We start from the raw sequence: 24,705 nt of genomic DNA, 5'->3' as shown, positions 1-24,705 counted from the left end.
AAATGTTTACAGACCCAGAAGAAGCAAGAAAGGAGTTGATAAACAATCATCAAACCAAACAACTACTCAGGCTGAGTTAGCAGTGGACACTCAGGAGGAAACTACATTGGGAAAATGGTGCGAGAGAGAGATATGCACCATAATACAGGAAAAGTACTTTTCCCTTGTTTAAACATCAATCTGTTTTAAGAGCCAGGGCAGTCTCTTTAACCAATCAAGCCACAACAAGAGGACTAGAAATGTAAAATACCTGTACTTGTTTTGGGGTGAACCTTATGTAGAGTTTATATTCATTGAATGGATGCCGTTAAGGCCAGGGGGGCCCCCCAAGGAAAACATCACAAATTATATTATTCCTACAGTGGTTAAAATTGTTATACTGAGTATTAAAACTAATCATGAGGTATAGCTGAGCACTTTTATATAATGTCTCCACTGCCTATGACATTGCGGCGCTCTCATAGTTTGGGATGTGGGGACATGCTTGGGTCTTTGTCAGACAGGAGCCTATGCTCCCTCTTTGGAAGTTTGGTAAATGTATGTAGTTTGTATACTTGTTCTTCAGTCACTTATTTACCATTTTCATTTGTTACAGTAGGTATGAACAGTTACAGACTACAGACCATGTTTAAATGTTTGTTGGCAACCAATTGTGAAGCTGATGACACAAGATTTCACTTTATTACAAAGCTGACTCAGACATGGGGGTTTGTTGGATGAAATTATAAAAATGGAGAACATCGATATCTCTGCAGTAACCGAGACCTGGTTCAAGGCTCCAGAGAGCACCCCTGCAATACCAGGCTACAACTCTTACCACACTTTTTGGCCACCAAAACAGGACTGAAACACTAAAGGTGGTGGAGTGTCCATATTCAACAAGGATATTCACACCTCCAAGCTAGTTGCCCAACACAATGCATCTGAAATATTACAGGTGCAACCAACACTAGGTAAGACTGCAATCCAAATTGTAGCTTGCTACAGATCCCCCACCATGCCCCAAGATTCTCACTACACCTTTTTAAACATACTGGAAAATATTAATATACAACCTAACACCCTAGTACTGGGTGATTTCAACTACCCTGCCATTAATTGGGAAAACTACTCCTGTACCCACATCTTTGCCCAACGGTTCTTAGAATTCATAAATTCCAACGCCCTGGATCAACTAATCCCTAGTCCCACCAGGGGCTCAAATATCCTTAACCTGGTCATTACTAACATGGGAGATCGATGCTCCACACCAGCGGTCACCCCCTCGTTGGTCAGGTCTGACCATAAGCTAATCACCCCTGACGTCCACATCCCACCCCCACCCTCCAGTAGGGAAACCTCCATAAAAAACTTCTCCAAAGCCAACTTCATGCTACTCAAGTCAGAAGTGACAAACTTCACGGCACCCATGCAGATCGGAACTAACAGTTCGACTGCCGAATCCTACACTAAGGCACTGTATGAGCATATCCACTCATGCATAAATTGTGCCATTCCAAATAGAACCAATATGCTCTCCTCCAAAAAAAGGAAGCCAGTCTGGTGGTCCCCTGCCATAAACAAGTTATACAACAGAAGGAAAAACTGTTACAGAAAAAAGGAAAATCCCAGGATACAAAAAACTCCCTTAGCAAGATCTGCAAGAAGCTGAGGTCCCTCATAAAATCCTCCAAAGCTAGTTATGAAAATAAAATTGCTAAAGATTCTAAGGACAACCACAAGGCATTCTATAGTTATGTCAAGAATCTAAATGGCAATACTCAGATATGCTCTGAGCTACAACAGAATGGCACTAAATATACTGATCCCAAGGATATTGCCAATATCCTAGCAGATCGATTCAGTGCCAACTTCGCCCCCCTCACACCCCCTAAAGACCCCATCTCAATACCAAAAGATTGCCAAATGCCAGTAATCATGGCACGCAGGTAAAAAACGTACTCTCCAAAGCTAAGAATACAGCATCCATGGGGCCAGACGACATCCCAAGCTGTGTACTACATGAACTACAGAATGAACTGGCACCTCACCTAAGTGGCATGCTTAATCATAGCCTCACCTCAGGCTTCGTGCCCAATGAGTGGCGCACAGCTACAGTGATCCCACTCCACAAAGGGGGGGTCCCCTTGGACCCCGGGAACTATCATCCCATCAGCCTAATGAGCCTGATCTGCAAAGCTATGGAATGCATTATCATGGAACTTATAAACAAAGATGTTGGCAACCTTCAAACACTGGACCCCACCCAGTTTGATTTCGTGAAGAGCCAATCGTGTCCCCTCAACCTGAATGACATCTTTGAATCAGTGTCCAGAGCTGTGGATGAGAGTAAGATGGTCCATACAGCCTATCTGGACCTCGCCAAGGCCTTTGACACCACCCCCCACTCTGGAATCATAGATAAACTTACTAAGCTGGGCATTAATCCCTACATCACTCGATGGGTCACAAACTGGCTTACTGACAGAATCTACACTGTAAAAGTAGCCGACTCCAAATACAGCTCCAGATAAGTGACAAGTGGAGTACCTCAGGGTTCAGTCCTGGGACCGCTCTTGTTTGGCATCTACTTCTCCAAAGTACAGTCCAACACCAAGGGACTCTGGCTAACAAAGTTTGCAGATGACTGCAAACTGTGAGCCATTATCGAATCCCCAAAGGATGGGGATATCCTACAAAAGGGCCTTACAGGGACAGATGCTTAGTGCCATAGCCATGGGCTTAAGCTCACTGCCAAGAAATGTATAGTTATCCCCTTTGGGAAAAAACATGTACCCATGAATTACCACATAAGTGGCAGTACGCTAAACACTGAAAGTGTGATAAGGGTCCTAGGGACACAGGTGGACAGTGGTCTCACCTTCGATAGCCATATTGCCACAACCGTCAGGAAATTCTTCTATGTGACACATCTCATTACTAAGGGTTTTTCATCCAGAAAAAAGGAGGTCATTATCCCACTGTACTCATCCCTCATTAGACCCATTATAGAGTACAACGCCCCACTTGATATGTACCTCACAAGACATCTGCAACAGTTGGAAAGGCCACAGAAATACCTCACTAAAAGAATCACAGGCCTAAAGCAGATGCCCTGTGCTGACAGTCTAAAAAACTCAAGCTATACTCGCATATCGTCTACTCAGAGGCGATCTCTGCTTAACATACAAGGCCATGTCAAACCCAGAGCTGTTGGACATGCTACACTTAAATCCCAATCCCTCAGAGCCACGCACTCCAGGGATCTAAACCTGGTCATCACAATGAACAAAACATGCTGGAGGGATAGATTCCTGTCTCAGAGACTCCCCATTCTCTGGAATAGACTGCCCATACATGTCAAGCAGAGCACCTCTTTAGCCCTCTTCAAAAGGAACCTTGATGACTGAATGGGAGATAGGAAATTCACCCCAGGGATCACGTCAGTCGCCCTGCTAGACAGGGGACCAGGGAAGTAAAGTTCCTGGGAAAAATAGCCAGGGAAATGTTACGGCTAGGTTTGTATAGGCCCTAGGGCCGATAGCCTAGTACCAACCTATGAATCTATGAACCTATTAGAGATCAATCCCTTGACAGGGAGATAACCATACTGTTTAAATGCAACTCAGATAGATGGCTTGAGCTGTTCTCTCCTTTCTTGGAATATAAATGGGTTGAAGAACCCCATTAAAGGGGAGAGAATTTTTTACCCTGGTTATGAAATATAATCTCGAAGTGTTGGCTTTACAGGAAACACATTTAGATGAAACACAGCATTTGAAACTTCATTGGGGGTGGGTAAGTGTTAGGTAAAAAAGCAGCCTACCCTGGAGGTTGAAGGGGAGTTGTTCTCCTACTCTATAGAAGATTTAAGTTTGTTGTTGCATCAAAAATTAGTGTTAGGATGGATCGGTTTGTAGCCATTACGTTTAGTAAAGACACAAAACTCCTTACTTTGGTTTTGCTGTATGGCAAGATGGCAATTTTGTCTACCATAATGACTTTTGTAGCTACTGCACTGATCATGGGAGACTGGAATATAGTATCCTCATTAAGATACTACTTTCTAGGAAGGGAGTTCACTCTTGTCACTGTTCAGGCTCCCTTGTAGTGGCTCCACTAACAAACAAAAAACAGTAATGCAGAACTCTGTAGATGGGCCTTGTCTTGATACCCCTTTAAGTATAAGGTTCAGCACAGGCCTGGTGCCATTCACAAAAATACAGATAGATTGTACAGGGAACACAGCCATTCCAAAAAAATACAGATAGATTGTACAGGGAATACAGCCCATTCCAAGGCCATGAAACTTGTGGTTTTAAGATGGGGAGAGGGTCAAATGTAAAAGCATGGTAGTAATAGAATGCAAAAAGGGACATTCTTGTGCACTGTTTGTATTCTCTGCATTACTTGTGTTTGTGGCAGATAGACCCCTTAAGGGACACTCAGAATATCACTGACAATTATGTTAAGATGTCATTGGAATGTTAATAAAAAACAGGAGTTGCATAGCACCAATCAGAAGTTAAGGAGATCTAGAGGAGCTTGGTAAGGTTAAGAGAACGCTGGAGGCACAGAACATCAGCTCTGGAGTAGAGAGTGTAAATCGAGCATATGCCAATGGAAAAAAGCCCGGTTGCCCAGACTTTCTTACATTAATACATGCTATTAAAATTTTAATTTTCTTCCATTTTTTTAAATAAACTTACAAAAACTGGAGACTTAAAATGAACAACAGAGTTGGGACAGAGACAAATACAAGGATAATCCAGTAAGTTATACAAAACTAAAAAAAAAAAGTATAGGATTATCCTTATATTTTCTCTCTTCCATCTGTCCCACTCATTTGAAATCTCTGGATTTCATTGTTTTAATTAACCCCCCCCCCCCAAAAAAAAAAAAAAAGCAATGGAGAGCTTCCTTTCTCTGTGGTTTGCAAAGTTTACATCTGTACTTAGGTTCTCAGCATATGCTGATATGCTTATCAATAAACAAAACACTACAAGGACAGGTACGTCATAAGTTTGATAGCACATCTTGTATTAGTTCACTTATTAGGTGCAGCAGAGGCACACACTTCAAATACAGGTATTAGTACCAAGTGTATCTACATTAATTTTCCATTATTGTTCTATACAAACATACCATCTTACTAAACAGAAATGAAATGCATGATTTTGCAGTCCCCATTTAGTTCTATAATAATTTCTTGAACAGTAACAAAAGCTTTTAAAATGGACTATCTGATAGGCAGCAGAAGGAGATCAGGTGCAGTAAAGATGGCAAATTGGCAACTTGCCTGTAGAAGGAAACAGGTGAGAGCTGTAATACATTTACAAATTAATACTGTGACATCTAAATGGCAAATGCAGTGGGTTATTTCTTACACAGCACTGATGTACTGTGTAAGCGTGGGAACATAATTTCCATACGCATGCACAGTACATCAGGGAAAGCCCCAGGATACCAGGGGAAAAACGCAGAAGAGCAGCACCCCACCCTTATTCAAAGACATTATTTAAGAAAAGTGAATAACTTTTTTCTTAAATAATGCCACTGTATAATAGCAATAGCCCACATCTGGGTGTGGGTAATGCTGGATTTACCCATGGTAGGTTTTGGTCACTCGGGCTTCACCCTAGTGACCCAACCACACCTACTGTGTGTAAATCCAGTATTACCCACACCCATCTGTGGATTATTACTATTCTACATAATAGAGGAAAGACCATGTGCCATATTACCTGGGAGTGGACCAAAACCAGAGACCTTGTGGTGACTTTGTATTCAGCACCTCGGTTGTTAAAGGTACTGTTTATTATTTTCTGTTTAGATGACAAGCTTTGCAATCCATGTATTTTAATCTTCCACTATATCCATATGTCTCTCTCTCTCTATATATATATATATATATATATACACACACACACACACACACACACACACACACACACACACACACACACACACACACACACACACACACACAAAACACTGGTGCCCATTACATTGATTTCTGTAAGTTAAAACCTTTATAAAATGGCCAAAACTAAACCAATAAAAAAGTGAAAATAGACTAGCAGTAAACGTATACATAATTTGTCTGAATAATGAAAAGAAAGGGTTTTTGGTAGGTAATGTGTAGGGATAGGATTGGGGGCACCACACATGAGTAAGGTGGCACAGGGGGGAACTTACCCTCCTCTATACCCCGCAAAAAATACACTCAGGCAGCTATTATACACAACACCCTCTATGATAATGCAATAGATAAATGGTGGGTCTTTTTTTGATTTGATCCAAAAAAATGTAAAATTAGAAGCATTCCCACATTTTGTCTTACAGCATACTCCATGCAAGTGACTTGGGGAAAGCGCAGCAGAAATAAAGACAGTTACTTATAGAGAAAAAAACACTTTGTTGCTTGAGCCTTCTCTTTTTTCTTTTATCACATTTTGGACAATGTGTAAATAAAGTAGTTATTAAAATAACAAAAAGGTGCATGAAATATGTTTTATACATAAATCACATAGTGTGAGATTTAAGGAAAGCTGTATTTACATACAGGGAACAGTTGCAGCTAAGCACAGCCACAGATAGCTTTCTGTCTCACAAAATCGTTGGGTACATAGTGTAAGTGACTTGCAGCTCATTGCACACTGTTTATGCCAAGTACCTCCACTGGCCTAAGGCACCAGTCCAAAAAAGTATCGGGTAGTGTAAACTACAGATCAGACAATCCTGTGGGTCAGCAATGCACTCCAAGCCTTCCACTTAACATCTCAGTTTTTTTGCATGTAGTTCACTACACACAACATGGTTTTTGCTGTAGCTGATATGTGTGATTTCAGTGAATATAACAACACTGAGTGCAATTTAAAATACAATATAAATATGAATCGCTTTTGACCATAAACTGACCTATTCTGAAGGTTGTACTGGCAGCTTGAAGCCACTGATATATCACAGTTATAGGTGATATAGTACACTGAGTGACTCAGGACTGCGCTGAGTTATCTTGCAGCTTAATGAATTGTGCAAAACCAGCTAATTAATTATTAATAAGGCTTCAGTTTGGAGGCCTCTTTTTGAATCACATCTGAAATTATGCAGAAGCCAAGCACCTTGACAGAAGCTAATGCATAATTTCAGATGTGATTCAAAAGGGCTTGTGTGCCCTTTTTGAATATGTCCCCTGATTAGTAAATTCCTGCAGTGTTCATTTTATGAAACGTTTCTTAAGTTTGGTGGTAGCCGTCTGTAAATGTATTTTCCTGACACAGTGAAATGTGCAGGGCAGGCCTTTGTTTGCTTAGGTGTTCTGTGCTACCAGAGACAGACTTATCAACACTCCCTCCCCATTACACCTGATTAGTAAACTAATACTACCACCACCCAAGACTGGTACTCTAGATAACCATCTTTTTTATTTTCTGATGCTAAGGCTAGATAAGGGTGGCACAGTGAGTAGCACTGTCATCTCACAGCAAGAGGTTCTCAAGTTTGATTCTCAGTTGGGGTACATTCTGTGTGTTCATGTGGGTCTTCTCAAGGTACATCAGTTTTCTTCAACACCTCAAAGACATGCTACAGGCAAGACTGGAAAATTTAAATGGTGTCCACAGGTGTGCGTGTGATATGTGTGTGTGAGATAAGGAAATAAAGGCTTGGCAGTCTACTTCTGTTCTCTACTTGCCTAGTAAGCTCAGTGGAGAGTGTCAGCTGTTTGTGGGGTCAATACAGGAGCAAGATGTGACTTGTAAGCGTAGATGGATGGATGGATGGAAGGCTAGATATGGAATATGGAGAGTCGCATGAAAATGCTTAATGAAGAAAAAAACAAATAAGCCCTTTGCTTGAATTTAAGCAGTCTTTTTGACTTTATACAAGTAATTAATGTATGAGCTACTGTACACATCTGCATTATGCTGCATTTGCACAAAGTCAGGCATTGACCCCAGTACATTTTTGAAGATAAATTGTTACATGGCAGCATGCTTTTTAAGCAGGTCTCATAGGTTGGCAGTCTACAGGCCCTGTTGCACAGCATTAATGTGCCTAATTCTGACCCTTCATAGCCTAAAATGTTAATAAAAGTAAAATACAGATATGTGAAGCAACAGGACAAATGCCATATATCAAAACTTGTGTTCCAGTATGGTGCTGAGTTCAGCAGCTGCTAGACTCCTCTGTAGCTAAGCTAAATCTAGAAAAACAGTTAAAGTATTAACCTCTCTCCCTCCTCAACCACACTAAATTGCAGTTAAGGCAAGTGGATAAGAGGCCAATGAGGGAAAAAGGAAATCTAAAACAAAAAACAGAAAAGAAAGGGCAAAGCTCACAGTAGTTCGCAATAAGGCATGACAGCAGAAGCATGAAGTACAGGGATAGAAAATGCTCCAGGTCCCAAGGGAACCACAGAACTGCATGCAAAACTAGACAAAGTGTATGAAGAAATTGTGAAAAATGAATGGCACACTCAAGGAGTATATGATAAAACCTAACAAAATGCTAGAATAAATGTAATTTGTGTTAAACCAGTGATCTGATGATGTTACAGTACTACAAAAGAAGTCATAAAATCAGGGGGTTGGGAGGTTGATATAACGGTTTAAGTATTTACCTCACAAACACAAGGTACAAGGTCTGATTCTCAAGAAACGGAAATGGGTTAGGCTTAAAATGGCCCAAAGAGCAGCTAGCCTAGTATTTACCTATGGACCTGTAATCATACACTCCAATTGGTGAAGTTGGAGGTAGTCCAAGAAGAGCTTCAAGAAAGATAACAGAATTGGAGGATACAGAGAAAGATGGGAGAACCTCTGTTTTTCTCAAATACTGGAAGGAATAGAAGGATCAAACTGCAAGACTTCTATGACAGCTCAACTCAGCAAATGGACAGAAATTCCACAAGAGAAACTACCATTTGATAGAGCCCATAGAGAGTATGTACCAACATGACGGGCCCAGTGATTTCCAAGGCCTGTTGTAGTAAAGGTCAAAAATGTTCAGCTGAAAGAAAAATTATTTTGGAACTATGAAAAAAGAGAAAGTTCTGATAATAGGTAATACGAGGATATATGTTGATCAAGGTTATTTAATGGGTACTCCTCTCTGCAGAAATAAGCTTATTCTAGTTTTGAAAATATGCTGGCAGATGCATTTACGGTTTAAGCTGCTAAACCTAGCAGCCTTGAAAACTTTCTTTCCAATGGGAGCAAAGACATTCCAAGAAGCTGATAAGGTCAGAGCAAAGGTGGAGAGATACCAGCAGTTTAAAGCATTGTTGAGACAATATGTCAGTAAAGAAAGCCACTCAGCGGGCAGGATTCAAGTGGGCCCAAACGGGAGAGAGATAGAAGACCAGTTAAACCTTTTCCAGTTTTTAAGTGGAAAATGCAAGAAAGAAGTAAGGAAGCTCAACAGAATGCAATACATGAAGCTGCACGAGAAAGAGTGCATCATTTTGGATGAAGATGAAAATAATCAGATGGGAATAACACTAGGTTACAGAAGCTATATGAAGGGGGACACAAAAAGGAAAGAATATTTATTTATTTATTTATTTATTTCCATTTTGGTTACCGGGGAAGTCCACTGGGTCAACATGACCCGTTTTCAGTGGAGGTCCGGGGAGAAAAGCTCCAAGAAAGCATTGTACGAGTTTAAATTACAATAAAATGCAGGTGTATACAAGATAACATTGTATTGGGAAACACAGATAAGAATTTATGACAAGCGTAGTTGGAAGAATCTGTTAAGAGAGAAGTTAAGGGTGATTCAGTTACTTTTGATGCAAGGGAAAATGAGTGCTGAGAGTGAGTGTCAGTTAAATTACATTTGTTGAGGAATCAGATTATGCTTGCTTTATATACGTAATTAAAGTAGAAAGTAGAAAATTATTCATAATATTTACATTAATTACAGGTTTAGTCAAGTGAGCACAGCTCTAGGAATTTTAAGTTGGTTAAAGATAGTGAAGCTAAAGAAGTTAAAGAGAGCTTGTAATGGTAGGTATGAGACTGGGAGATTTAGAGAGCTGTGTACCAGTGGAAAAGACCCCTAGGGCATAGAGATAGCAAGGATAAAGTAGGGTGGAGGCAGGTGCATTTCCATTTAGTGGACAAGTGTTTGAAAAGTTGGCTTTTGAAGTTGTCAGAGTTAGATGTGGTTCTTAGTGTGGAGGGAAGGGAATTCCATTTTTTGCCTAGAGCATAAGAGAGGAGCAATTGGTCAGCAGGGTGCTTAGGTTTGTGGATAGCAATCAGATTCTGGTGCTCAGATCTAAGTGTTCTGTTAGGAATATATGGGGGGAGGATATTAGCTAGAGCAGGGCATTTTGTGGGATGGAATATAAGTCTATGTGCTGGGGATAGTTGCAGGTAGTCCAGGTGGTTAGAAATTTCTAGCCAATTCAAGGATTGAAGGGTGAGGCAATGATGGGTGGAATGTTTGGAATTGGTGGCAAATTTAGAGATTTTATTGTAGCAGTTTTCGAGTCTGGAGGTTGTAGAGGTGGACAGGTTGGTTAGGAGAGGAGCACCATATAATAAGGAAGGAAGAAGATATGTAGTGGCCAGAGTATGCCTAGTGGAATTAGAAAAAAAGTGATTGTTCCTATACAACATACCTAGCTTTTGGTGTTTTTTTTAATGTTTTGTTGAATGTGGGTGTCAAACTTGAGGTGTTCATCAACAGTTATGCCTAGGAGTTTTGCAGAAGGTACCACTTCTATGGGTGAGTTGGATTGGCTAAGGACTTTGAATTCATTTTTGTTATAGGAGTAGGTCTTGGGGGGGGGGGGATAGTAGGATTTTAGATTTATTTGCATTGAGAGAGGTGGTTTTGGTGCATCCAGTTTTCTGTTGTGGAGAATGCAGTTTGAGTTTTTGTCAGCAGTTCAGAGAAGTTAGTAGCAGAGCAGACTAAGGTAGAATCGTAGGCATATTGAATGATTTTTGCATCTGGAATAGCAGTGTGGAAGTTATTGATGAAAATGTTGAAAAGCATGGGCCCGAGGATGGATCCCTGTGGTATGCCTGTAGGGGTAGGTAAGAAAGAAGAGATGGAGTTCTTCCATTTGACTGCCTGAGATCTGTCTGCTAGATAACTAGAGAACCAGGATAGGAGTTTTTGTTGAGAGGTGAAGGTTTGAGAGATGGTTGAGTAAGTGGTTGTGGGAAACTGTGTCAAATGCATTAGACAGATCTAGTAAAACAGTAGAAACTAGGTGTCCAGAGTCTCTGGCTTGATTGACAGTTTCAAGAAAAGAGAGAAGGGCAGTTATGGTGCTGTGGGCTGGGCGGAAACCATGCTGGGTGGGTGTGAGAAGATTGTTTTGGGTTAGGAATGGCATAAGTTGGTGGTGAATGCATTTTGAATTTTGAATGAATAGAATTGAAGATGGTGGATAATGCATTAAGGGGAAATTCAATAGCATACAAAAGGACAAACTAATTACATGAACTTTATTCTGAGACACTGGACTAAATGGATGAGCAAGAGAGCAGTGGAAAAACTGGAAAAAGTGGGTAACAATTTTTCTGTTATTTTTATTTTATAACAGGAAGGTAAAAGAAGAGGGAGGGCAGAGCTGCATGATGATATGAAGTATCTGTGAGGGTGGGAAATATGTTCCTTAAATTAAATGAAACACTCGCCCATTCCAATAAAGTTGCATTGCAAAGGGGGGGGTGAGTCGTTAAGGGGTTATGATAAATACAACAGTAACACAATGATGATAAAGACAGATTAATATTAACATTTCCTGACAGTTAGAGGGTTAATAAAAGAGGAGAAAATTAATATGACAGGGTACTCTGACAATGGCAGTTAATAAATGAAAAGAGACGTCTTCGTGAGTTCATAGGTGAATACTAGGCTAACTGCCCTGAGGGGCTATTTACAGCCAAGCCAATAACCTGAGGTCAAAATCAAACTCTGTATATCTTGATAGGATTATAGGTGAATGCTAATACTGTAAAGAAGTTGCTAGTGCAGATTTCACACTGTAAATTAAAATAAGCTCAGGGGGATAACAAATGAGGTAGTGCTGAATGTACATGTCTAGGAAAACATTAGGACAGATAGGAGAAGAACAGGAAATGAAGAGTTATAAAATTAGAGACAATATAATGAATAAGGAAAATAAGAAAAAAACAGCTAAGAGAATCTGATAGAAGTTAATGGGGAAAACTGAATCCCACAGGAGGAATAAATAGTAACAACAAGGGTAAATGATATCCAATAAATGCCATTAAGGAGGAAAAGGTGTGGGAGTGTGTGTGTGGGGGGGGGGGGTAACAAAAACTAGAAAAACAAAAGCTTGGACGCTAGTGTAGCAAAGGGCCAGAAGCGAAACTGGGCTTCAGAATATAAAGAAAGAAGTGACAGAAGAAAGATGTTTATGAACATAAGTTAAATATTTAATTGTTCTTTGATGTTTCAAATTAGTGTTAGTCAAGGTTACCTTGTAAGTTTTGGTTTTAAGGGTAACAGAAGTAAACGGGCATGATGAAAAATATATGAAAGCCTCTGATGAAGTAAGAGTAAAGAAAATGACTTAGAGACATTGTGTTACAACTTATTAGTCAGAATGTAAATGCTTTTGGGATCACACAAACATGCAGTGTGTATTACAATATATGAGACAAAGTAGGAAACCAGAAAAAACTATTCAGTGTATCTACGTGGATTTGGGTTTCTTCTTGTGTATTCAGTATTCATTGCTTCAGGAAACACATTTATATGAGGAGGAATACAATTTAATTAGGAAAAGCTTTAGAGAGGGATATAATACAACAGCATTAGAAGGACTAAAGAGAGTAGGTATAGTATTGCTTAAAAAGGTACATCCATATAAGTTGAAGAAAGTAAGAGAGAGACACAAGGGATATATATATATATATATATATATATATATATATATATATATTAGAGGCAGTTGGGAAGGGAGGTAGTTAACTTTATGGAACTTTTATATACCACCTGGCACAAAAGGGGACCATTTAACTTATTGCTTCCTACAAGGGTATAGTCATGAGTAAAGCAGACTTACCTGTACTCCTGAGTTTTTTCAAAGGCTAATTTATCCTGGTAAAGGTGCATACATAAAACTAAGACATCTACAGTTTAACAATATTTGCTAAACATGACAGTGAAAATGCCTGCAAGGGATGTCTAGAACTGGCATTACTAAATGTGAAAATGCCTGCAAGGGATGTCTAGAACTGGCATTACTAAATGTGAAAATGCCTGCAAGAGATGTCTAGAACTGGTATTACTAAATGTGTTTACAAAAAGTTATGAAAAAAAATGGAACATTATTTTTGTATTATTAATGTAAACATGAAAATGAGTGTGATGCTGGGTGGTGTATTCAAGCCGTGGGTGCTAGTAAAGAATGGCATTATAACATGGCGGGGAATGTAAAGACATTCTGAGATATAAATGCTCTTTTGGTATAGTATTTATGACTATTGCCTATATTTTCATAACTGCATTAATTTCACAAAAGCCGTGTGACCTACAGGTAAACAAATTTTATACAACACATTAAGGCTTACAATGTTACTACTGACACTTGCCATCTAGCACAAATGGATTTGTAGATTAAATTTGTTTTGAAATATTCTGAAATTATTCTATACATAATGCACATAGATTCTACAATATTGCAAACTAGCAGTCTGGTATCCCATCTTGTTATACATCACTGGAAAGCTCTTGAAAAAATGAAAATAATCAATTCCCTCACTGATATCGTGAATCTATTTTGCATAATTACAGCAATATAATCCTTTGTTTGTCCATAACACTAGTAGTTTTTGACAAAGTGCAGTTTTTTCTCATAAATATGCAGTATAAAATCAGCATCTGCAGACAGACCTCTAGTACCAACAGAAGTTATAGCCCACTGTCTACCAAAGAGCGATCACATTTACGTTTTCTGTCATTCAGACCGTTTGTCAGATATTATAAATCGAATTGAGTTTTCAGTACGGAAAATTGGAGAAAAGCTCTCAGGAACCAAGCAGTTTCTTGGCTTAGATGTTCTCAGGAAGCAAAGGTGTTTATTAGCCTCTTGCTGTTCAGGATTAAATAAATTAAATCTGATGATGCTAGAGCTAGTGGAATTTGCTCAGGGTATGACTCTGTTAGTGGGAAACTGGAATTTGCTGACATCAGTTGTAGATGTCAGTCAAGGACAAAGGAGATCAGAAGTCAGTAAAGAAGAAAATATTTCAAAATTTAATTAAGTCATATGGATGGATGGATACATATAGGGGAAGTAGTAGCTGATCTTCAGTATCTGACATTTAAATCAGGGAGATTTGTACATGGGCACATATGGCTAGATGGTATACTGCAAAAGAGTACTGGGGTGTAGTAACAAGTGGCAAAACTTAGTCAATATTCCTTTCTTATCACGTAATGGTGGCAGTTGATATAAAACAATCGAGAGAACAGGAAAGGGAAAAACAGTGGTGAATATGTAACAGCTGGCTTAAGTAGCCAGGGAGGAGGGAGGAACTGCTTCAGAGGACAGAAACCATTTGGAGAAGAATAATGGTAAGGAAGAATGAAACGCATAAACAATGGGATGTCGTTAAAGCGCAGGTCATGAAGGATTTGCAGGACAGGGAAAGAGAATTCTGTCATGATGGAATAAAAACACAGACTTTGAGGCTACAGAAATTAAGGGGTTTACAGAGGAAGGGAAATGGCATATCAGCAAAGGAAAAAAGAAGAGTTAACCTCTTTAGAATTGAAATGGAAGGAAAAACTTGATAAAACAAAAGAGCACAGGAAAGTTACTGTAAAAATAGCGTTTTCAGAAAATATCCCATCATGGCAGCAGAAGAACTTAGCAAGCCAAATTAGACATAAAAAAATAGAGAAAAGGATTTTTAAAATGAGGAAGGTGAGAACAGGCACATTAACATGGCAGTAGGGGAAAGTGAGAATATTTTTCTAAATTATTATGAGTCACTGTACAGAGGGTCACAGTGATATAAAACTGACTTAGAAAATATAGAAAAGTTCTTTGATGAGTCTTCATAGCATAGCAGTGTTAACACCCAAGGAAGCATGAGTGTTAGTGTACTCTATTACTGAAGAGGAACTGGGGAGACGAATAATTAAGCAGGCACTAGGGAAATCCCCAGGAGAAGACAGGCTGCCAGTGGAAATATGGAGAGAACTGAAAGTAAAATTAATGCCCTATTCCCTGGAAATATTTATTGAGATTTTTAGTGCAAAGAGAAATCCCTTCATCTTGGCAAAGAGAAATCCCTTCATCTTGGCAAATGGGATTATTACTGTCCAACTGAAGAAAGGTAAAGATTTGTGTCACCCTGGGTCTTATGGATTACTCTCAATATCAGACCATAATTACAAGATATTTGTAGCTATTTATTTTAGCAGAAAGATTGACAGCTATTCTCCCAAGAGACAGGAGATCAATGCAGGTTTATAAAAGGCCAACAGACATTTTTATTAATATAAAAACAAACACAATGCATAAAGTAACAGAGGAGGTAGGCAAAGGCCTGGTACTATTAGGGCTAGATACAGAAAAAAATATCTGAGAGGATAAATTGGCCTTATTAATGGGAAGTGTTATGTAAGATGTGATTCAAAGAAAATTGTATAAAGTTGATATAGGTCATGTATGAGGGATCCAGGGCAGCAATTAAGGTAAATGCTAAGCTGACAATGGAATTTCAAATAAATACAAGCATGAGGCAAGGGTGCCACCTTTCTCCCCTGTTGTTCGCTATACATATTTGGAACTATTGGCAATTAAGGTAAGGAGTGCTAACACCGAAGAATGGAAATGGCAAGGGGGAGAAGAGAAAAATGCTTTATTTGCAGACGACATAACTGTTTATCTTACAAAACCCTACGATAATCTACCCAAATTATTTCACTTGTTGCAAGACTTTGTATCTTAGGATATTAAATAAATGGGGAAAATAAAGCAATTGGTGTAAACTATATTCCCACATCTAATTTAATTCAAACCTATCCTTATTTATAATGCCATTACCACATGAAATATTTGGGGATTTGGATGAGTAAAACTGCAATGGAAACATTAAAGTTAACTTAAAAATGAACCATGGTTCTAAGTGATAATGATCAGAGAATTTAAATGGTTAAAATGTTTGTAGTCCCACATACATTATATGCAGCCCAAGCTTTGATGAATGATCCAGGGAGAGGAATTTTGGGAGAGTCTAATGAAAATAATAATGAGGTACACCTGGCAGAGCAACAGACCCAGAGTAAGACAGCAAAGAATGGTTCTACTGGTGGAAGAGGGGGGACCTGGTGATCCCTAATCCATATGAGTACTACAGGCAGTGTGTCTGCAGTTAACTCTTATTTATGAAACCCAGAATATGATGGAAAATGAAGAAAATGAAAAAAGATGATGTCAGGAAGATGGGGAGTTATGGGAGGATGAACAGATAGCTCTCTGGGAATGAGTTGAAGGACAGAAGGAAGGAAACTGTTTAAGGGGAAACAATACCAAGAGTGGAAGTTTCAAGTTTGGTCTATAGGGACAAAGCACAGCGCAGGCAGAAGGCATGTACAGGGAGTAAAACAATGGGAAAAAAGAAAAAGGGACAACTACATGAGGGAGAAAGAAGGTTAAACTGGCAAGAGGTCTGTGAAAATTTTCAAATAAAAAAGGAGAGATTTTGAAATAAAGAGCAATATATGAGAAATACAAAGGGTACATGACAGAACTAGTTTGAAAAGAGACAATGCTGATAGCCCTAACAACTGACGCTAGAAATCCAAACTGGTAAATAAGGCAATGGTAGGGAAAGCATACAGGTTATTAATACAAGATAGATGAGTACCCATTTGGAGTCAGAGAGGGAGCTGACAAAAAGTGATGGGGAACATATTGAGGGAGGAATGGGAAGAAATATGAATAGCCCTACAAATAGCTACAAAGTCTTGCAAATTCCAAATCTTTGCATGGAGTGTTTGCACAAATATTTTTTACACCCCAGAGAGATCAGACAAAATGTTCCCCAAGGTGCACATTATGTGTTGGTGATGCAGCCATGAGGAAATAGAGGATTGGAGTCACAGTTTTTGGAATGCAAAGCATTAGACTCTTTTAAGGAGGACCTAAATGAGCTAATAAAGAGAATAATTGGGCAGGAAAGACAGCTAACAGAAAATAAGTTTTGTTTAAGCTGGATAGGCAGTAGAGAGAAGTAAAGCAATATAAAGATAATAACCACATTGTTACTGTTGGAAGCAAAGAAAGAAACTGCAAAACAATGGAAAATAAAACATCCACCAGGAGTAAGGGAAGTGAGTGTAAGGGAAGTGATAACAAAGGAAGAGCTAAGAAAGGGGTAACTGACAGCAGGAATCAGAAAGACTGGAAAGTTTCAAAGAATGAAGTGGGATCTGTGAGATAACTGGATATAGGAGAATAAAAGTGGAAGAATTAAAGGGAAAATAAGACGGCAAACAGAGAAGGGGGTATTACCCATTACTGTGGGAACTAAGAAGGAACAATGGGAATCATGGAGAGGTACAGGCAATGAAGTATTAAACTTGGTTATGAACTATATGAAATGACACAGAATAAATTGTAACTCCTGGCTCTAGGTGAGACCTGATGTGCAGGAGTGGGGGTTGGAGGGTGAGGGAGATTTAGAAGGAGAAAGTATGGTACACCATGTTGAGGCTTGCACTTATATAATGAAATGTGTTCTCTATTAAAATAACCTTTTTTTTTAAAAAGGGAAATTACTACACCTGCTCCCATTTCTGATTTAGTTTATACATTTTTTTCTCATCAGCAATGCCTTGCCGCTTCATAATTTTGCTGGTATACTCAAAAATGTTAGCTTTGAAGAAGGGCGGTAGAGCTCTCAGCCTTCCATCTCCAAAATGAGGAACACTAGCCCTCATAATATGGAACAAATGGGCAAAATGTGGAACACATACTAATGACTTACTAACAACTTCAACTAGGAAGGCCATGGGATGGTTAAAATAGGCTGCTTTTACTTATAAAGAATCTTTTAATGAATTACTATGATTAATTTCTATTCACCATGGATTTCACTTAAAAAAATTCCTAACACTGAATGTGTGACAGACTCTTTCAATGTGAAACTTTGAGGAACTTCGAGGAACGTGAACTTTTTAAGACCCCAAATGAGGTACGTTCCTCGTAATGAGGTACACTTGAGAGGAATGGTGTTACTAGAGCAGTCCAATGTTACCGTTATGTTCTAGGCCACAACAAAGAAAAGTATGGTAGGGCTTTGAGTGCTCTGTATGCGTTATATCATCAAGCAGTCCATTTGTTGGGAATATACTTCAATTACAGTAAAAAAAAAGTATAAATGAAAAAGCTCATATTTTGTATTCATCTAACAATTCACTGTTAAACTTTTGTGTATTTGTTTGTAGAAGAGGAAATCCAAAACGAGGAAAATCACCAATTGGTAAGTCTGATGCTGCTAGGCCAAAAAGATGCCTTAGTAAATTAGTATTTTATTTGAAAGTAGAGATCATTTGATGTAGAACTGCATTAAAAATTCTCCTGAAGAAGTTTATAATTTAAAGAACTTGGTAAGCTTAGCAATGTGCAGTGAAGAAATATTATATCAAGAAAGTCAGGTGGTGACTTTTGACCATAAGAGAGCAACTTGTGAGAACTAATGTTATCGACCAAACCTTAAAACATGTGTGTCTCCTTACTGCATAGACGTAGGAATGTAATTAGTGCATGAGGCAAAATGCACATTTTCTCAGAAGAGCTTACTTCAGTCTTTGTTCCACTAGTGGTACAGGTCACATGCTGCAAATCTGCATGAATACTGTTTCAGTAACCATTTTTTTCCATCTCACATATTATAGAAATGTACATAATTCTAAGCAAACACACCTACACATACATGTGCATTGATTTATAGTCATAATTAAATAGAATACATATGTGGTATATGTGTAGGGAGGGTGAAAATATGCAGCAATAAATGAACCTTGTGTTTTGAAGCTTTGAAACTGAAGTACTTTAAAAGAAAGCAATAACAAATAAGCGACATTCAGTAATGAAGGCAGCAGTATTTATTACCTAAATCAGTCATGTTCATTCCTTAGTGACCCAAAGGCTCATCCCCATGGAGTTATTTATCCATTTTTATCAAAATAACTAGATCACAAAATGTCAGTCTGGAATTTGTCTAGTGAATAATGAAGGACCATCTACATAGGCTTTCGTTGTTATTCCAGAAGGAATTGAAAATGGATTTTATGGTCACACTACATCAATCTTTTTATGATTTTTTTTTCATAAAAAAGTTGTTTTAAAGTATTAATCATTCTGTATCAACCAGGGTAAATTATGGATGTTAAAATGGATTTAAGTCAAACCAGTTCATTTTTATAAACCATTTATCTGGTATGGGAGAAATCTGTTTTACAATTTCAAAACACAAACATCTATTAACAGTTATATATCACAAAAGATTACCCATAAAAAAGGTAAATGTGCTGCTCTTAAGGAAGAAAAGTCTAAATTAAACATCAAAATGCTAAACACTTCCAAATGAAACAGACAGTTTTGTAAATACATTCATCCCTTAAATAGGTGATTAACAGACTACATGGTTCTTTGAAACAATGTGATGTCACTATTTCTGATTCCCAGAACATGACCAGTTTAATAAATTCATGTTTTATTTCTGTATTTTCAAGTAACATGCATCTCATTCAGAAGAGTTTCACGCAATTAAATCCGTGTTTCTATTTTTCTTAATTACCAAAACCTCAGAAATCTACGTTCAGGTTAGTCCATCCTTCTGGAATGCGATCTGATCATTTTAGATGTATGTGTGAGCGAACGTGCACATGTGTGAGCAGTTGCAATGGTCACGTGGCTGGATGACTGAAACAGTATTTCATATTAATTCTGGTTTCAGCAGTAGTTGTAGTAAAGGCTGTGAACTGCATTAGTGTGAGATCAGTTGACAGTGGAGTAAAATCATTTTCCTATTTTCTCCACTTTTGTGTGATCTTGGAGTTAGTTTATATTAAGTTATGGACAGCGCGGGTGTGATTTACTTTTTAATTAACACTGGCCTCTTCCCTTCAGCTCTCTTAGAAGACTGCTGCTTTTCCTTTTTGTCTGCCTTGTTTTTTTTTTTTGTTGTTTTTTTCTGGACGTGACCAACAGCAGCATCAATGAAAATTTTAGTACAATGTTAGAATGCAGTACTAAAATACTGGGGAATACAGTGCATGAGACAAAATAAGTGGAAACCTTGAAACGTTTGCCTACTTTACAAGGAGATTTATTTATAAATAGAATTAACATTTGGAGCACAGGACAGGATAATGTTTTTAGGTCTGTCGCAGAAATAAGAGGAAGGATACAGATTTGACTAGTTTGGTTAAGAATGGAAAGAAAGTCAAAGAGAAGAAGGAGAAAATAGATAAGCGGAATGAATGCCATGTATCAGTCTTTATGAATGAGTAGGTGGGTGTGCTTCCATCCTATGAGGGTGCCAACACAAGATGAGTAGAGTAATTAATTGGCAACATAATGCAAAAAAGGAGGATATACTAAAGGAATTGTTAACATCACGGAGAATAAGACACATATATATGGAATGGCCTGGCTTTCGGGGTTTTAAATTACCTGTCAAATATGCTAAAGGAACCACAGATTGAGATCTATAATAGATCATAATAAGGGGACAAGTACCAGCAAGTATAATATGTTTACAACTGGGTGGGGAAATTAAAAACAGCCAACTGCAGATCTGTCAGCTTGCTGTTGTTAGCATTGAAGTGCACAGAGATAATTCTAGGAGCTAGACTGCAGTTTTCTTTAAAGACACTGAACTACAAGCCAACAACTAATATGGCTTAATGAAAAAATAGTCATCTATTAAATCTAATTCAGTTTTATAACTGGGTTATACGAAATATGGATAAAGGGATCCTGTAGCTGTAGCATATCTAGACTAAGGTAAGGCATCTGATTTAGTACCACAAATCGAAATACAGAATCCGGACTAGCCAGAAAACCAAAAAACACTGAAATGCTTAAACGGTACACGATGGATACCAAAAAGAACGACAAAAAGATTATATTTAGCGCTTTCTTCCACTTTATTAGTACCATGGACTTCCTCAGAAAAACGGGAACTCTCCCATGTTCCCGTTTTTATACCTTACAGGATGTGATGTCATATTAATCTCATGTATTTTTTCAACTTTTTAACTTGTTATTAAAAGTTCATCGTTTGTATATCTAAAAATTAATACATTATATTGAACATCTTCCCATTACTTTATCAAAATGAAACAATATTAAAAATCTATTATGTAAATAGCTAAACAATTGTGTAAACATTTCTTATACACAGAAAAAGTGCCATATTGATGCTTTCACTCATTTCCAGACATACACACTCCATGAAATACATTCATATTCACATTCAAACATTAACCTATACATATTTCTAAAAAACAAATTACCCACACACATATACATTAATTATAAAAAATGAGTAATTGTTATATTGTTGTACTAATACTTTTAACTAATATTGATACAGTTAATGGTTTACTAACTATAATCTAATTTTATATTATTTACTTAACAAAAATCATCTGTTGTTAGTATATACCAAATATCATGAATATAACTGTAAATTGTTTTATCATTAAACTATTGTCTCATTATTCTACCACTTCAAACACTTCTAAAATTGTGTATTCCCAAACATTTTATCTATTTGATAAGAAACATTTAATATTTATTGAGTCATTTAATCCAGGTGAAGTATCAGCGCCTAATATTAACTGCCACAATGTTTCTTTTTGTTCAAGTTTGTTATTAATGTCACCTTTTAACACTCCTTTTTCAAGCTTATCCAAAACAAAAAATTCAAACTTTTTAAAATCCGTACATACCCCAGCATGCCTTGCCAATGCATTATTTACATCTTTGTTTTTTATGGCCAGAGTATGCTCATAAATACGTCTTTTTAAGCATCTTATTGTTTTGCCTACATAATATTTTTCACATGTGACACATGTGGCTAAATAAACCACATGGTCACTGTTACAGTTGTTATATTCTTTGGCCCAGAAAGTTCTATGCAAATGTTTTAAAGTCACAAAGGAAGTGTTCGTGATATATCTACACTGTTTGCAATCTTTACAAGAGAAAGTTCCCTTTTTACTACTTACTATTCTAGTCTGTGTTTCCCTATTGGTACTTTTATACTCTAGCATCTTTTTCAAGTTAGTCGTATTTTTGTAAGTGAAAGTAGGTTTTGTACCTAGAACTGTCACTAGCTCTCTGTTACCCAAAATGATCGTCCAATTTGTCTCTATAATGTTCCTAATAGATGACATCTCATTACACATAGGCAGCGGAAACATTGTGTTCCACTCATTTGAATCCAAATCACTTCCACTCTCTATACCATTTTCTTCCAAAAAATCATTCCCTTTGATCAAAAGTATTGGTTTAGCTACTCCTGATCTTAAATTGTCCACTTCCTTTTCTAATTTTTTCAAAGTTACCAACGAATATCCCCTCTCCAAAAATAACTTCCTTAATAAGAGCAGTTCCCTATGATATACATCATTATTTGAAGTTAATCTACTTAACCTTATCATTTGTCCTTTAATTACATTTCGTTTCATATGTTGTGGATGCAAACTCTCCTTGTGTAAATATTGGTTTGTAAAGCATGGTTTCCTATATATTTTGCTTTGTAAAATGTGATTTTCCCCTTCAAAATACAGTGTTACATCTAGAAAATCTATTTTTTTCCCATAACCACTGATTTTAAATGTCAGGGAACTAGTTGTTTTATTTAGATCTTCCACCATGCTTTCAAATTCTGTTTTTTCTCCACCCCATACAAAAAACAAATCATCTATATATCTCACATATAATAACACTTTATCAAAACTGTTATGACATTTTAGATGTTCGTTTTCCCAGTTGGACATAAATATATTTGCAAATGCAGGAGCTACTCTAGCTCCCATCGCCACACCTGATGTTTGTTTATAATAATCTCTCAAAAAACTAAAGAAATTATTATCCAAAATAATCTCCATGAGAGAACAGATTGTATTGATCTTAGAACCTTCCATATTGGTTTTATTTGTCAAATAGTGCCTTAAACTTTCAACCCCTTCCACTTGGTTGATCGAAGTATAGAGACTTTTTACATCTAAAGTAGCAAAATGTATTTCATTATATAATATATCTTTCCTGGCTAATATTTCCAGTAAATGCCACGAGTCCCTTAAAAAATATTCTGCCTTTTGTGCTATCGGGTTGAGTTCACTATCTAGCCAAATGGAAATGTTCTCAGTCTTGGAATTTTTCGCAGACACTATAGGTCTAAAGCTCAAATCACTCATTCCATATTGTAACTTTGGTATTCCAAAAAAGGTTCCAATAGTTGGATGTTCATTTAACATAAAATCATAGTCCTCTTTATCTAACTCTCCCTGACAAAACATGTCGAATAGTGTAGTATTTATTCTCCTATACCTTCTCAATACAAATTCCAAACTGACTTTACTATAATTATGCTCATCTCCTAATAGTGTGATCATAGCATTATTATAATCAAATACATTCATGATTACTACTTTTCCCCCTTTGTCCGCTTTCATGACCCTGATGTCTTTAGATTTAATTAAGTCATCTAGGGCTTTGCGTTCGTTGTTTGTTAAATTATCTGTTATGTTTTTATCTATCATACTTCTGAACTTGTTTTCACAAACTTTTTGAAACACCTGTAAAGTATTGATTAATGGGGGATTAAAAGTGCTCGGTTTCCTAAACCTATGATCTCTGCTATTACTAGGCAGATTTACATCCTTCATAATGTATTTTAGATTTAATTTACGCAAAAACAACCTAAACTCCACAAGTAAGTTTCCTGTTTGAACTCTGTTAGAAGGTATAAAATTAAAACCTTTCTTTAATACATCTACACAAGAAGCTGTAAGGTTGATTTCACTCATGTTAATAACAGTCATGGAAAAATCATTGTCAATAGTCTCAACAAGTTCTTTCACCACTTCTTCTTGTTCTTGCCCTTCTGTTTGCCCTTGTATTGGGTCGAATTGAACCACCTGGTAGTCTTTTTCATGTTGCCCTGGTTCCCTTGAAAAGGGGCATTATTGTTGGAAACTACAACATCAGCAAAACTGGTACTGGATGTGTTTCCACTGTTATTATTTCCATTACTGAATTTTTTCTTATTTGTTTCTGCTGTCTGCATAGTACTACTACTGCTACTATGAGCCGTAGGAGTTGAAATGTCACAGTTCCTAACGTCATTATCAACGCCCTCATTTCTTGTTTCACCCCCATTATCGGAAGAAAACCTCTGATCACTTTCTTCCCTGTTTGTTGTAGGGTGACCTCGGGAGACATTCTGATCATTGATAGTACTTATATATGCTTCATTGTTAGTGTAAGCATATATGTCCCTTCTCATTTTATTTTGCTTTCTGATTATTATTGTAGCTTTATGCCTGTTAGACTTGACCTCTATACTATTGTATAAAGGTAAAAACTGAGGGAAACAACTATATTGTTTCACTTTCTCATCTAACTTTTTTATATCTTCAGTAATTATTACCAGTTCTTTCTCATAATGATTAACCAGTACCCGCATCATGGAAATC

The 24,705-nt window shown here is 37.4% G+C and overlaps 1 protein-coding gene across 8 annotated transcripts in view; it reads left to right on the top strand.

The window, feature by feature from the left end:
• Positions 1 to 24,705, top strand: part of LOC122809420 (hepatocyte cell adhesion molecule-like) — a 358,687-nt gene that overhangs the window by 300,172 nt on the left and 33,810 nt on the right. For 5 of the 8 annotated variants that reach the window (XM_044080912.1, XM_044080909.1, XM_044080905.1 and 2 more), the window contains one exon: positions 18,436 to 18,470. The exons of the other annotated variants lie outside the window; for them this stretch is intronic. In XM_044080912.1, coding sequence (XP_043936847.1) covers positions 18,436 to 18,470 — 35 coding nt within the window. The remainder of the gene's footprint in view (positions 1 to 18,435; positions 18,471 to 24,705) is intronic. 8 annotated transcript variants of the gene reach the window in all.

The sequence above is a fragment of the Protopterus annectens genome, chromosome 8.part0 (genome assembly GCF_019279795.1).
Source record: "Protopterus annectens isolate FY-2018-M chromosome 8.part0, PAN1.0, whole genome shotgun sequence".
Classification (NCBI taxonomy): Eukaryota; Metazoa; Chordata; order Ceratodontiformes; family Protopteridae; genus Protopterus; species Protopterus annectens.
This window is presented reverse-complemented; position numbering and strand designations above follow the sequence as displayed.